Below are 16927 nucleotides of genomic sequence, written 5' to 3' on the forward strand. Positions count from 1 at the left end.
TATTGGAGAAGCAATAACAAGATTTGTTGCCAGAGTTGATGGAAAGGTTGAAAAAAGGTCATCTCCTAGATAGATACCTGTCTAGATATCTGGTTTGGGCAATTGATTGGGTGGTGGTTCCATTTAGAGACATGGCAACTCATGAAGAGACTGGTTTCCAGAGGTACATCATGAGTTCAATTTAGGAAATTTTGAGTTTGAGCTGCCTTTGAGATTTCAAGTTTAGAGTCCTTTGAGAGTCCTTTAGAGTCCTTTAGAGAGTTCTTTAGAGTCCTTTGAGATTTCAAGTTTAGAGTCCTCTAATAAAGGATTGTTAGAGGGGGAGAAAAAGCCAGAAAGGACAAGAAGTGGCAACTTTGTCAGAGTGTAAGGATGAAGAGATTTATCAAATACCATCTTCATCTGAGTCATACATGTGAAAGGACAGAGGACTCTAGAGTCCTTGGATATATGAAATTGAAGCTCAAATGGTCTGGGATTAAAATGTAAATATTCACATCTCTTATGTGAGAATATAATTAAACAATATAAATGAGATCACCCAGGAAAACGTTTGAACGTTTGTATAGAGTGAGGGAAGAGGAGGCCTAGAGTCACACCTTGAGAAATTCTAATAACTAATAACTGGTTTAAAAGATAATGATCCTGTAATTCTCTTCAGGGTATTACTGAGCATTAGAAGGAAAATTCTAAGACTGCAGTACCACAGATGCTAAGAGAAGAGTATTCAAGAAAACAAGGGGGCTTGTTCTGCTGAGAGCCAGCTAAGGTTTAGACTAGAATGCTTGTTGGATCAGCCTAGGGTAAGAGTGGAGACTTCTTCAGGAAAACCTTCTCTTATCTCCCCAAGCTTAATTAAATATACCTTCATCTGGATTTCCATTGAGGTATGAGGTTATTCTGTTACACACCTGCTATTTTTATTCAAAATTACAAAGGGTGGTCCATTTGCCTTCCTATGGAAGATAGGGGGTGTTTTTACACAATTAGTTCCTCAGAAATTGAGTAGTTCTTTAAAAATGTGAAATGTTAAATATTCGTTGAATTCATGAGTAAAACATAAAGGATTGTTAGAGGGGGAGAAAAAGCCAGAAAGGACAAGAAGTGGCAACTCTGTCAGAGTGTAAGGATGAAGAGATTTATCAAATACCATCTTCATCTGCGTCATACATGTGAAAGGACAGAGCACTCAGGCTGCAACAAGGGTCTTCCCTCCAGAACATTCTGTTTAGGAGCCCAAGTGTAGTTATTCAACTGCGATTAATTGGTATCCTTTTTAAATTTTTCTCTTTTTCTTTTTTCAACCAACCTACACTATATCTCTATCTGTGATGTCTCTGTAGATATCAGATGGCTTTGCTGAATGACATAGTTAAGAGCTATCGATAAGTAACCCTATCTTTAGGTCCTACTAAAAGCAAAGATTTGCTTTTCTAAAACCTGAATGAAACTCACCCTTGAAATCAGTAGTAAATGAGCATCTAGTAAGAAGAGCTAATAACCACATGTTGTACATTTAAACTTTAGAAATAAAATGAATTACCTTTGTCTCCCTCACTATCAAATGAGAATTTCCTTCTTCGTAGCTTACAGTTGTCTCCTTCCGAATCATTCACAGACTGTGATCGTAGTAAGAGATCAGCCTTTGTTAATGGACATGAAGATAAAATGGAAGATTATTCAATTTGAACATAATATATTATCAGTAAGTTCTTTACTATGTCACATCATTTCCACCACTTGAGACTTAATTATTAGATTACAGGCAAATAGCTACAATACTTTGCTTCTTGGTTGTCTCTAAATTATAAAATGGACTGATAGAATAATTCTAGTAGTTTCACCATCTGATGAGGAAATCATAGTTGTAGAAGTTATTTATCAGAAGTGTTTGGGGATAATGTTGTCAACATGTAGAGACAACATATTCTTTCATGTGGAATGTATTTTATGTAACTTGGTAAAGTTAAAATAAAAATAATAATTTAAAAATTGCAGAATCTGATTTACTGCAGAGAAAAAAGTAAAAGTTAATTATAACTAGCTTGATGTTTAAATACATGGTAATGATTGCAAAGTTAAATTTCACAGCAATAAATATAAGGTTAAATTCAATGAACACTGTGCTTTAGGCATTTTATTATTTTGTTATTGTATTCCCTATTTTTGTATTCCCTATTATTGTTTTCCCAGTTCTTCCTTCTTTCCTCTTTGGAAAATATTATCATTCTTGTAATAAAAATGGAAGCTCCCAAATAAGTAAAACCAATGGAAGCACCTGTTTTATTTGGTTGTTGCTTAAACTTTTTATGTAAAGATATCTTGTTGTTTTTTAAGGCAAAATCAGAGTGAAGTTGGTCACATGAAACCGAGATCTTAATAAGGTACTGAATTCATAAAAAAAAAAAAATCATATGCATTTGATAACTTGAACCTCTTACCATCTAGGTATTTTTCAACTTCTCAGTATTTTGAAAAGAAGCAATTATCTGAGCTGATGCTTCAGGTTATTAAATGGTACCCTGGTGACTTTACAAGCTTATCCTTTTTTCAGTCTTTCACAGTAGCTGGGAATGACTGTAACTCTGGGAAAATAAAATCTACTACCTTTTACCTAACTATTGGCTTGAGAATTTTTTCTCCCAGAGAGCATATTAGTTAGCATAAAACAAACAAACAAAACAAACAAACAAACAAAAAAACACTTGAAAGTGTCAAAAGCCCCAACATTTGGTTTCTGGCAAAAAGCTATTTAGAATCAGAGCTGGGGTAATGGGGTTTTGGGGAGAAATGGGAAGGAATAAAACTAGTGGTAAATTGTAGGCTGCAATTCTGTATCCTTAAAATAGTGGTAAGTCATAAAGACACATTTTCATAGGAGAAGAGAGTGAGGGTTACAAGAGCTACACTAATTTTGATTTGGGTTGAAGCCTGATTAATTTATACTTCTGTGATTTAGATATTGTGTGACATGCAGACCTAAACTTGAATGAGTTTAATATTTTCCATTATTATTGAAAAAACCTTGCTAGCCAGTATGTGAGGTAAGTAATAGCTGGGAGAATATTTTAACCCCTGTGTAAAATAAACTCTTCTAGTTGACTTTCAACAGCCTAGGATGACCCATTTCCTACAAAGAACTGGTATGCACAGTATAAACCAAGTCCATTTCAAATCCAGTGTGTCAACCAGGATTTCTTGAAAGGTCAAATTTAATTGACCTCCTTAAAGTTATTCAGTGTATTTGAAAGTAATTAGAGGGAATTCCTTCCCTCTAATTTATAAATTTCAGCATGAAGTTGGCTTTTCCAATTCAGAATTGGTAAAGTTTTGTTACATTTTGGTTGATCTTTCAGAAGTATTTTGGTGATTCAAGAATAAAATAAAGTGTCATAAGTATAAAAATAAGCAAACTTAACATATACCTTTGCAGTTTCATGTCTTAGGTTAAAAGTCAACTCTAGGTTTGTGAGAAAATGATCAGAAAACTCGGGGTACATATCCAAAACTTCTAGCAAGTCTTCTCTCTGGATCTTATGCAAGTCACAGTATGTGAGAGCTCTCACATCTGCGTTAGACTTTCCAGGTTTAGCATAAAGATGAACCATTTCTCCAAATATGTCGTTTTTTCCTAAAAAAAAAAAAAAAAAAAGAGGTAAAAGGAGTCTGAACTTAATGTTTTCTTCCTAAAAGTACAAGGGGACCACTGACCAATCCTTGGACCAAGGACTTCAAATGGAAAATCCCACGGCCAACAGACACTTGGGCAGCAAAATTCCAGTATACTCTACTGACTGCTCAGTCACGTCTGTTTGCTGAGTGGAATTTTACCTCTTAACATACTGGTTCTGGTATAATTCCTATTATTATTTCTGGTTTTTATTCTTTGGCCAAGCTTCTAGAAATGCAGCAAACATGATTTTAGTCTGCTCTGCCCTGTATGGCTAGCAAAGGGTCTTGCCATATAGTAGGTGTGGTTTAATTTTGTCAATCGAGGAATTTGAAAAAGGTGGCAGTGGGACAGATTCACAAACTTTCTATCTCAAGATGGTCTGGGGGTGGGGGGATGCCAAGCACGGGGGTAGAGTGGAATGTTTCCAACACTAAGAGAACTAGGAGTATAATTTGATTACTCTGTTCCCTTTAGTAATCACTTTTAGATTTCCCCGTGAAGTATTTGTGTAATTGTTTAATAAATCTAGTTTTATTTATAGTCTTGCCTTTTTACCAAATGGCCTTTATTCTCCAAGTGTGGTCCTTCTTGTTTTCTTGCAAACAGAGATTATTTCAGTATCCGGCTTCTGATGGGTCGGCTTCATCTCCTCAGCCTACTCACATGCCACCTGCTTTTCCAGGATTTGTTCAATAATGAGGATGATGACAGTAACAACAAATGCTTATTGAGATTTAAGTAGGTGCCAGGCACTGTGTAAAATGCTTAGGTGAATTATCTCATTTAATCCCTAAAATAACCTCATAAAGAAATTACTACTTATTATTTAAATATTATGACTATGGAAAGAAGATTAAAGAGGTAAACTGATTAGGTCAAGGTCACCTACTTAGGTGGGTGAAGGGAAGGAAAGAGTGTCCATGATTAAATCCCTTCCATTATGACTTTAGTCAAAATTTTTTCACACTTGGTATGTCTAATTTCCTTCCAATATTTTACCTGAACGTCATGGCCATTCATATTTTTCTGTCTCTGAATATCAAGACACTTAAAAACTATGGAATACATGCTTAATAATTACTGATAAATTATTGATCATATGACTTCTAAAGATCGTCAGTGGTAGTGTAAAATGGTCCTTTCTTATGTATATCATGAAGCTTCTTTTCAGATTTAGAAAAAAACTTTCTGGAAATGCTACGTTGATGGACAAGGTTATATATACCTGACTATGGAAACTATCAAAGAGTTTTTTAAACAATAACATTCCAATTGGTCAAAAATATCTGTAATGTTCTTATTTTAAATGTGAATTTAATGGGGAGAAATCAGAGCATATCTCTATGACAAAAATTGACATGGAAGAGAATACATTACCTTTTTTTTTATATATATATAAATACCTCACTTCAAAAAAAAAAAAAAAACACCTCACTTCAAACATGGAATGAATAATCATAATTTGTGAGGATTTTAGGTGCAGATTTACATGGAAATGGGGACAGAAAAAAAGATTCTTGAAATTCTTTAGTTTTAATACTTCAGTGTAGATATTATCAAAGAAAAGCTCTCAATTAAATTCAGCATGAGCTTTGCATTTTAATTAGTTTACATGACTGTAAATGAGAAAAATCTAAGCCAATCGGTAGTGTACTGCTTAACTACACTTTAAAATTACTTTTTTTATAAGGCAGGAGAGCTTGTTACCTCCCTGTAGAAGCTGGGGCAGGCTGATTCTAAGATCAGGAATGCAATGAAGCATGCTTCTTTCCTAGCAATGTATAGAGCAAAATATTAAGGCCAAACCTGGTGAAAGTCCAAGTTTATTATGTAGCTGCCTCCTGATTTATGTTTTCTTTCTTTGTCTGCTTGAATTGCAAACCAAACTGTGTGTTTTGTCAATTTGGGATTTAAAGAAAACTGTCACTATAACAAAATTATCAAGATATATAGGAATTACTCAAACTTCTTCATCCCGTGCTACGTCATACTCTGGTTCTACACAACAGCAAAGAAAACAGACAAGATCCTTGTCCTTTTTTGGATGTTAACATCAAGAATCTAGTGAAAGGAAATTGCTGATCTTTTTTTTTTTTTTTTTTTTTTTCCAAATTGTTGATCATGGTCATTATTTAAATGGACCTGGATTTAATCCACAGGAAAATAAAGAAGTGCCTATGTTCACAACTATTGGGGGTGGGTGTTCCCATGGGAGGAGTAAGGCTTAAACATCCTGATGAGGGTGCGGGGGAGAAAAACTGATCTTTCTCTCTGCTCCTTTCCTCTTTCACACTGTTCTAATATTCCAAAGAAATCCTACAAATTCACACTGACTAAATTTGGTTTTGAAGAGACAGATTGGACAGATGGACTTTCTTTTGCACCCGAAGCGGTTTAATTTACTAGTGAATTTAATCTCCTCATCACCTTTATCCCTGACTGCTAAGTTCATAGCTCTCTATATGACTTAGATAAGGATTCATATAATTCCATTTGATGGGATACAGCAGGTAAAAGTGAAGAGCGAATAGATAAAATTTATTTATGAAATTTAGTTTATGACAAGGCATTGGCATATACTAGCAAGAACCTTACAATGTATACATTTATTTAAGGTGTTAAGGGATCCACATGAATCCAAGGTTCTCCAACACGAGAAGAAAAATGTTGACTGTTTTCATATATTTGGCCTCAAACACTTAAGTAGCTGCCAAGAACTAAAGAGAGTCATGGAAGTATTTACACATCAGAGCAAAAGTGAGAGAGTATGAAAATGTGCTTTCTGCAAGGTCAGTTTGACTGGGATTGAATTTTAAATAAATTAAAATGACCTATCATTCTTGAAGAGTACTGACAAATAAATGGATCCATCCTGTTTTCTATCATGTTAAGCTACGTATTGCCCCAACTAATACCTCAATTTGTCACCATCAGTTCTGAAACACTCACCTAGAATAGCTACCACAATGTCATCTTTGAGTATTTCAATGGAGCCTCTGGATAAGAAATAAAGTGCAGTGAGAACATCCCCACAGTGAACCAGGGTGTCTCCTGGAGGTGCGTGGGTCGTCTTGAACTTCATTGCCAAAGCTCTAAGGCAACCTTTACTTGCCCCCCGAAAGGCTTTGCAGTTTTGCAGCAAAGTCTGGTTGAGATGTAGGCAAATGTCAGCTTGTAAACATTCTGGGAAACCCTTTAGGACCTGGGGGAAAAAAATAAAGAGTTTCATACTACCAGTGCACAGGGTACCTCCACCTGAGAAATAAAGTATATTTCTTGCTCACAGAACTGTGGGTGTAGTCATTGTCACACGAGTTCTTACAATGCTTCTACCTCGCCTACCTCAGTGAATAGTTGGTTTGCTAAACATGTCAGAATTTTAACTCAAAGACTTGTTCTCTGAATTAACTGCAGGCATTCAGACTCAACACAAATGCTGTCTCCTTACAATGTAATGCCTATGTTTCACACTGCTGCTTATTCCCTGCCTTTTGTGAGATAGCACCATACTGTGCACATATGGAATGCAAATGTGACAATTAGTAAGACGTAACTAATGAAAGGTGGTACAGCTAGAAAGACAACCTTTTGAAGGAATCTCAAGTCAATTTGGATTGCTGTCTCTGGTATACTTCTTAATTAGAATTAGTAAAAATAGTGATCCTGAAATAGCTATGGTATTTGTAAATGTCATAGACCAGAGAGTCCTCTTAGCTAACAGGACTTGGAATATTTATGTTTCCTATACACACCATTAATACTAAATATTTTGATAAGCACTGAAAATAGAGAAAGTGAAGGAGAATAGCAATATTTAATATTACTTAGTATTAAATAGATATTTAATAATAATATCTAATTTAATAATATATTAAAAGTATGGGTATGTTTTCAGAAATGTAAATTGTGCCAAGAGTTTACAATGCAAACTTAAAGCTTCTAATAACACTACTGTTTTGACAACTTATTCAGTGACTAATTTAAACCTTACAGAAAAGATTAAATAAAGTTTGTGACAAGTGTCACTCAATTTAAACTGAATAAAATTCTGCATTATTTTATAAAATTCCTAGTATACAATGGGCCAAAGACATTCAACTCTTGCATCTCTGTGTGTATCTTAGCTATTTTGGGTATCATATCTAGATTTTAATTTTCAGGTTGACTTTCCTCTGTCAGTAAAAATAAATCCATTAAATGTGCTTTGGAGTAGAAGGGAGAGGCATTACATAGTGCTTAATAGTGTAATTCCAGGATTTCCTTAATTTTGGTTCAACCTTGCTATTGCTATTCAATATAGCTAAAAGTCATCATGAATTAGTTGTCCAGATAATTGGAATGCATATGGTCCATAGAGGAACTTCAAATGAGCCCATATTTGCATTAACTTACACTTATGTCTATTGGAAATGTTAAAGCAGCCCACTGGTACACTGCTTCTGTAGGACCCCTGTGTGAGGCAATCAGTCAGACAGGCAAGGTATCATACAAACGGATCAAGGAGAGACCAAAACATGATAGCTACTACCTCCAGTCTTGTTTCCTTCATTGTGAAGTCACCCACAGATATGGGTCAAAGGTGTTTTAGAGGAAAATCCACAGAATGTGGGTTCTGGTGGTGAATTTGCCACAGGCTGACACTTGTGCAAGTCACTTCATCTATCTGTGTTTCTTTGCCAGAGAATAAGCGCTTTTTCGATTTTGAAATTTGTTGTAAGTTACCAGTCAATAGCGTGCCAATTTCTAGACACTGTATACCCAGCCCACACAGCTGCAGGAACTCAGACATCTATCCTGAAGTGTCTATATTACCTGGCTCAGACCCAAAATAAATGAGCCGTCCTCTTCTGAAACTTCCCGGCACTCTTCTGAAACTTCTGTCCTTAACTCTATCTTTCAGACTTTTTCTATGAGACTGGACTCCTACCAGATTTCCTACTTGGACTAAAGACCTCTCCAAAAGGATGAACTGCCTAGTCTTCACCATTTTCTGCGTTTGAGAGCTGGGGGGTTCTTTTCCCACTCTGTCAGATCCTAAACAACTCAGATCCTCTCACAGAGCTGACCCTCTGGTAGGTCGCTGACCCCTTCTACTGGTTTAGACCATCAACATGGGATTCTTTTACAAGTGATGCTACACTGGAAGTAAGCAAGGTTTGCACACTTTTTTTTTCTGAAATGGGGCCTCTTTGTCTGGGGGTGCTATAGTAGGAAAACCCCCAGTTTACTAGTCTTCCTGCATATGATCTACTTTCCCTCCTTGAAGCCCACTGTTGTAGTCTCAGCATAATTCTGAGATGTACCCATACAGATAAAAATGTAAGGAGCATCACACCAAGTAACAAGTTAGATAGATCTATTTTTTCCTTAAGATTTGGCTATAAAAATGTACAAAATGCATTTTATATTTCACATAAATGGGGAAATGACACTTTCTTTATAGTAGTTGGAATGAGATTAGTGAGCTTGTAGCTGCTATTTCTAGCATTTTCCTGAAGTTCCTCTGTTATACTTTCTGAGTATAGCCTGCTTATAAAAGGAAAAATTATGTATGTGTGTGGACACATGTGCACAAGGGTGTGTATGCATGCTTTGAACTGGAAGGTAAGATGAGACAGAGGTAGGGGTTACTCATTTCTCTGTTAAGATGGCCTATGGAATTAGATAGGCATGGCTGAAGTTCCAGTTCTGACACTTCCTAGTTGTGACTTTGGTTAATTTAAATTTTCTTGAGATTCAGTTTCTTCAATTGTAAAAATAATTTAATAATACCTACTTCACAGGGTTGCACCATAATTAAATGTGATAATGTATGTAAATTATCTCATACAATGTAGCTGTCCCTAGCTTACTTCTGACTTTTTCTTTTCTTCTTCTTGTCATACATATTTATAGTTCTTGAAGAACTAATAAGTTCTCTTTAGCTAGAAAATGAGAAACACAACACCCATTATATTCTCCTTGATATCTTTGGTGAATAGAAAATTCACCACTAAGTTTTTTGTTCTTTGCCTCAACAGAATTTAAGGTAACTTTTGTTTCCTGTTCTTTGTGTTAAATGTTTTGGCTTACTTGCACTTAGGTTTTCACTGTGAGTTGTCTTAAATTCTTTTTGAAAGTAGGCAGCTATGAAATCAATATAAACATGTTCTTGGAATGCCAATTCCAAGTTATTCTTAGAATAACTCACCAAACCGTAAAGGGTACTTGGGAAAGTTTTTCAACAGTATTCTTTCCTCAAATGTTCTTAAGTGTCATCTCCTAGTATTTTTCCTATCAGATATGATACCCATTGGAAAGAATGGCCTCAACTTGGAAATATCACAGAGTTTCATGGAGAAGTCTTTGCTGGCCCAGAGAGAAGATACACACACAATGGCATGAAGGACTTATCTGGATTAAAGAATTCTCCTGTGGTGTTAGCCCTTCACTAACTTAATTTTCTTAAGCTAGTTACATAGATCACTCAAGTAAACGTCAATAGAAGTTAATATTTAGTAAGTGAATCTCTTATTAGCCCAGAAGATTAAATGTCCTACTTAAGTTAGCTTTGGAATCTGGGGTATCCCTAAGTAAAGGGATTTTAAAAGCAGAATTAAAAGAGAGGGATTATAGAGAATTAGAACAGAAAAACATTGGAAAGGGTGAGGAGAATGGGATAGGTTTAAATAGTATTCATCCAAAACACCCATTTTGTTAGTCTCAGCTGTGTTGTCTTCCTTCCTTCCTACTCATTATACTTTTTTTTCATCAGGTTTTGTTTCTCTGCTCAACTACCTGACATGGAACTTCTCATTCAACAGTCAAATATTAGCATTCCACCAGGCCTACCAGATCTGGTTGTAAAGAGCAGGAATGTCAAGTACACAGGTACAAACGAAGACACAGCTGGTTTAGTGATTGTTATAATTTATATTTCCACTACACTCTATACAATCCTTTTGTCTGTCAAGTTCCAAAGCTCTGAGTGTACACAGCACCTTTCATCGTGTCTGGAGCCATAATTTATTGGGTTGATTTGATTTCAAAGACCCAGGAGCATCACCCAGAATCAGGGTCATAGCCTGCAGCTTGGAAAAGTAGCTCTCATTCTTTTACCAAATATGTAATAAGTATCTACCTTATACCAAGCACTATACTAGGCATGGAAGCATAACAATGAAAAAATATGTTCTGACCATATACCTGATCCTTAAGCCTTTCTCTAAATGCCCAGATTAAAAATATGTATATATGCATGTTTAATCATATATATATTTAATTGGGTATAATAAATATAAAAATATATATTTAATCAGAATTTTCCACAGTTTGCTTTGCATGGACATTTATAGTACACATTTGGACACTTATAGTCCTGATTGTTGTTCAAATGAATCCTCAATATACAGTTAATTAAAGGTGAATGAGAAGCTCAATTTAACTTTTCTAATATTTGCAGTTATGCTGGATTTTTAAAACTTCCTGACATTCCAGAAAATTTTTTCAAGGCTGATAAAAATCCCATGTCTTTAATATGGTATAAGGTCATGTGACTATTTTATAAATATAAAGCTAACTTTCCTTTCCTTGACTTTATGTGAATAAAACTCTTCGGGAGCCTCAACTTTATAAGACAAATGAGACAGTCTTTTAAGTGAGTTTGAAATGCTTTCTGTGATTGCGAAAAGCAATCAGCCCTATAGCTTAGTACCAAAGGACCCGAAATTTAAGGACATTCAAACAAGAATAACTTAACAACTACACAAGATAGCATTATTAAATCAAACTAAATAAAACTCCCTGAAGAAGTTATACAAAGAGAGAGAAAAATTGAAATAATTAACTATCCCATAGCAAACACCTATCAAACATGATCAGATATTAATTCAGAAGTACTTAATTTTATACTAAACTTCCCTCAAATGTGTATCTGCTGGCACACACGTAGTGGAATAAATAGTACAATATCATTAATATTTGCAATTTTGCAGTGTGTGAATTCAAATTTTCTCCATACTGAGCAATGAACACAAAATTTAGAAAAGAATGGAGGCTGAGGTTAATGCCTGCAATTTCTGATTTGATATGAGTGTGCTCGTCAAAATGGTATTTGTCTCATTTACTTTTTAATAAGTAGATCCTTAAAATAAACATATATACTTATGCCAATAAAACAATCATGGTACCTATTTTATGTATTAGGGTTTCAATGAAAAAAATAAATTTGGCCCAGGTCTATGACAATTAGAGAAATGTGTCCTGAGATTCAGTCAGTGGAGTCTGAGAAGAATCTTAATAAATATTAATTAAGATTATTATTATTGTTTTTTACATGAAACTACTGTATCATCCTTCAAGGTAGGGGCCTACTTTCTTTAGAATATTGCTCTGGAAATAGTTCTTTTATAATTAAATTACAATACAACTTTATCTTTCAACAGTAACTATATATCCTGTGGGTAGGGCAGGTGATTTATAGCCTTAAAACCAAAAATTTCTTCCGTGCCCAGCAGTTTAAGATTTTCTTTTATTCTATGAACCTTCATGCTCCTGGCTCCACCTGATGTGATTAAAGAAAGGCAAAAGTTGCAAGAGAGAAATTTGTTTCCTCATTCAACTTCTACCTGTATGCTGATAGATAAGGATTTTCAAATAAAGTTAAATATTCACAATATACTGACAATAAACTCCATTATTCTTTCCTCACATTTAAGACACACGCCTTCAATGTTTGCTGTCTCTTAGCTCGGGTTGCAAAATGCTCTTTTATGGTGGGTACACTTTCTAGCTTCCGTTAGAAGAGCATCAACAATGGAGTTTTTCACCACAATTCTCTCCAGAGACCATCCATGTTTTTTGAAACACTCTATTTACTTTAAAAAGCATCAAAATATATTTTCTTATGGACACCCCCATCCAGATAATATTGGAAAGTTGATTTGTGTTATAATGAGTGGTTTCTGATTTGTTTCACTTAGGGTAGCTGTAGAGGGAGATATTCCTAAAGGCAGGCTGAGAAGGGCACCATAAGGAAGGCAGTCTGAGTGTGTTAAATGATTCCCCTAAACAGCAAATTAATCATACGAACAAGTTTGGTAACTATGATAACTGACATTAGGAAATTTTCCAAGAAAATTCTCTGGCTCATTAAATACACTTAGATCTTGACAAATTAGGATTAATCAAAACACAAATTAATACTCCCTATGAAACACTAAACCTCAAGTGTGATTATCAAATAGATGATGCAAGTAATATATTAAATCTTCAGTCTCTGCCCTAGAGCACAACCTTAATATTTTATAGCATTTTCTGATTCTGAGAAAATCATTGTTTGCCATGTGGGCATTCATCATTTGGTAAATCTTTACCACTTACAAGATACCAAATCTTGCTTTTTGTTGTTTTTAATAGCTAAGGTATTCCCTAATTTTGAGGTCATCCCAGATCATATTATTGCTACAGTTATGGTTCATTGTTAAGGAATGTTTTTCATGTTTCCTTGGGGATTTTTCATGTTTTTTATGTTTTTCATGTTTCCTTGGGGGTTACGTGTTTAATACATCTACATCATGTTCAATCAGTGGTCATGATAGGTGGGTTCTTTTAGCAGTTTTAAGCATTTAAGTATACATAGCCCTAGTCTGAAGCTCAAACTGCTTTGCTATCTGCTTTCTTATTTTACCTTCACATGGCTAATGAGAATGAGGAATTATTTTATTGTATAGGAAGGGTATCGTATCTGGCCAGAGGGAAATATTATGCAATCCCTCACGGGGCCTTTATAAGCCTTGAGAAAATTAACTAATTTTCTATGTGTAACTTTTGAACATTTATCACATGGTTACATCATTTAGAAGCAAATCATGAACAGAATAAAAACTTGCCACACACAGACATGGAAAACAACATAATAAATCCTGAACTGATTTTGGTGTAAGTAAAGATTCCCTAAAAAATGAAACAGTGCTTCCTCTTGCCTTTTCTTGTCTCTCTGGCAGCTCTTATGACTGGTTCACAGCATGATATGTGAGATGTTTCTCTGCTTTCAGAAGGACACTCAAACTTTAAAGTGACCCCAATTAAGTCAGGGCCAAGGATGAGCTGGAGTGTGGGTAATGATGAGTAGGCAGAGAGGATTTATTGCTTTTATATACATGTCCTTGTTACAGAGACTCTGGAATTCTGCTAATTCAGCAACAGCCTGACTTAAAAAGGATTTATAATATAAGGTCCCAAGACGAAGTCATGGAACCCACAAGGGTTTCTAAAGGTAATAGGAGGAATCTGGTAACTGAGAAACAATTTCAGGACCTTCCCCTCAACCCAACTCCTTGAAAGAGAGAGTGAGGGAAGGCATTAACAGAATATAAATAGAGTGGGATCTGTTGGATGCTTTGCAAATACCTCTACCCAAATGGATTGATTGTAAATGACATGAGCTTGCTCTAAAGAAAGGAAAAGGGGGTACAATCTTCCAGGTAATGAAGAGAATGATTTAAGTACCACTTTGTACTTGATATGCCGTCGTGAATTTAAATCTACTTTTATGTTTCAGAAACATCTCTCATATGATCACATTTTAGAATCAAATATTTTGATTGACTTGTCAACTTTATATAAGGAATAGAGAGTGGTGATAATCCCATTTTTATATGTGAAAGGTGACTCATAAAGGCAGTAGGGAATTTATCTGTAGAAGAACTAAGACTTCAAATTTATTTATTTATTTTTTTAAAAGATTTTATTTATTTATTTGACAGAGAGAGATCACAAGTAGGCAGAGAGGCAGGCGGCGGTGGGGGGGGGGGGAGCATGCTCCCCGCTGAGCAGAAAGCCCAATGCAGGGCTCAATCCCAAGACCCTGAGATCATGACCTGAGCCAAAGGCAGAGGCTTAACCCACTGAGCCACAAAAGCACCCTTAAGATTTCAAATTGAGTCTAGGATTCTATCAACTATTGTGACTTGCCACAGCTGTCCATTAGATTGGATTTCTAAACTAGTTCCCAATATGCTCCCTATTCCTTTGATTTATTGGGTTTTATCAATAACTAACAAAGAGTAGAAATGTAGCATAAGTGTCCTTTTCACTTTGTATCAGTTAGGGTGTTTGTTCCTCAGAAAGGTTAGGGCCAGACCCCAATTCTAATTCTAGAGAAAGTGATGACTGTATCAACAATTGTATAATTTTTTTACAAAATAGGAGAAGCTCCCAAAATAGTTGAAGTTCTTTTACTAACAGATTCCTCTTCCATAAAACATATTGATTCTTGCTGCCCCAGCACTCTGAATATTCCAGATATTGTCCCTACACATTTCTATTCCACCAACTGAATTTCAAACCAGCTGTGTACGTTCTGAAACTTATTTATGCTGGCCGTACTTGTTAGTGGAATTATATAATTTAATCATATTTTACATAAGAGGGTAAACTATGTGTAAAGAAAAGAAAACTGGTTTCCCTCCTCCCCAATAAAGCTAAATGTTTTGGAAAATCTGAATAAAAGATGAGTCATTTTAAATACTACAAATATAGATTTCTTCTACATAAAGTGTAGGTGCTTAAACATTTATAAAAGTAGAAATGTTATGTAGTTTGTTAACTCTGACTATAATCCAAATAGAAAAATATTAAAAAGTGACGAGAAAGTCAGAAATACATGAAAATTAAGAACAACACTCTATGATAACCTTCAGATCAAAGAAGAAATAATGTAGCAAGCAATAAAAGGAGAGCATGTCATATCAAAACCCATGTTACCACAGAAAAGCTTGTATTGAAAGCAGAATGTATAGTTTTAACACCTTCATTTTTACAGAAGAAAGGCTCATACAAAAAAAGACCTTAATACAGAGACACCTGGGTGACTCAATCGGTTAAGCACCTGCCTTCAGTTCAGGTCATGATCCCAGATTTCTGGGATCAAGTCCCACTTTGGGAATCCCTGCTCAGCAGGGAACATGCTTTGCCCTCTGCCTGCCACTCTCCCTGCTTGTTCTCAATCTCTCTGACAAATAAATAAATAAAATCTTAAAAAAAAAAGACCTTAATACAATGTTAAAAATAATAAGACAAAAAAAATAATGAGACAATCCATAGAAATTAAAAAAAGGGGGAATTAATGAAGGCAAACTCTGGAAATAAAAAGAATAGTAACAAGTATAAATTCATGCAAAGGCTAGTTCCTTAAACAAAATCCAATGGAATTTATAAATCTTTCAAAAGCCTCTACAAGAAAGAAGAAAGAACAAAAATATACCAGTTTAGGAATGAGAAAGCAGATATACCTGTTGATACAGAAAATACTAAGTGAGTTAGAAGAGAATCCTACATTCAATTTTACAACTTTGAAAGCCTAGATGAAATGGATGAATTCTTCACAAAACAGACATACTAATATTGACCAAGGAAGAAATAGAATACATAATTACCATAATAGAGTTAGAATGATGATTAAAGACCTGCTATGAAAACCTCCAGGACCACATGGTTTTACAGATGATTTCTTCCTAACAGTTAAAGAGTGTATAAGTGTATACTAATATCATTATAAAATAGATGCAAAATTCTAAAAAATTTACTAACCAACAAAATCAACAAAGAATCAAAAACTCTATGACCAAGTAGGATTGATTTCAGAAATGCAAAGATATTTTAAAAGTATTAGTCTTAATGGTGAAGTTATTTTTATTGAACTCAGCAATTACTACCCAAAATTGTTTTGTAGAATCTAGTGAACTAAAAATCATGATACATAGTATTTGAAAAGAGAGAATGAAACTATTTCTTTTTGACACTGACATGACTGCATATCTAGACCATATAAGAATAAATACTAAAAGAAATCCTCTCAAACTAAACCAAATTATATTAGACCAAGAAAGAGTTCTATCAGAACATGACAGGGAATTTATTAAGGTGGCTATAAGGAAGATAGTTTCACTCTTCATTATTTATAAGCCAGTAAAGATAGAAATGTGTAATGTATTTCATTTTCTCAATTGATTATGCTGTATAAAACTTAAAAATGAATTTAACAAGAAATATAAGAATTTCTAAGAAAAAAATTATAACATTTTATTGAAGGAGATTTTACTTTTAAAGATCTATACCAGTGGTTCTCAATCCTGGCTTTGAGAATCAGGACAAGATCTCTTAACTATGTAAAGAAAAGTTGACTAATTGGACCATATATTAAAAAAACAAAACAAAACAAAAAAAACCTTTTAAATCCAAAAGATATTTTTAACAAAACCTACACATTGAAAA

General features: G+C 34.6%; 1 protein-coding gene across 1 annotated transcript in view; it reads right to left on the bottom strand.

The window, feature by feature from the left end:
• KCNH7 (potassium voltage-gated channel subfamily H member 7) overlaps nucleotides 1–16927 on the bottom strand; it is a 485779-nt gene that overhangs the window by 19850 nt on the left and 449002 nt on the right. The window contains exons 10-12 of the mRNA XM_059392755.1: nucleotides 6623–6875; nucleotides 3426–3631; nucleotides 1544–1643 (exon numbers count right to left, since the gene is read on the bottom strand). Of these exons, the coding sequence (XP_059248738.1) occupies nucleotides 1544–1643; nucleotides 3426–3631; nucleotides 6623–6875 (559 nt within the window). The remainder of the gene's footprint in view (nucleotides 1–1543; nucleotides 1644–3425; nucleotides 3632–6622; nucleotides 6876–16927) is intronic.

The sequence above is a fragment of the Mustela nigripes genome, chromosome 3 (assembly GCF_022355385.1).
Source record: "Mustela nigripes isolate SB6536 chromosome 3, MUSNIG.SB6536, whole genome shotgun sequence".
NCBI lineage: Eukaryota > Metazoa > Chordata > Mammalia > Carnivora > Mustelidae > Mustela > Mustela nigripes.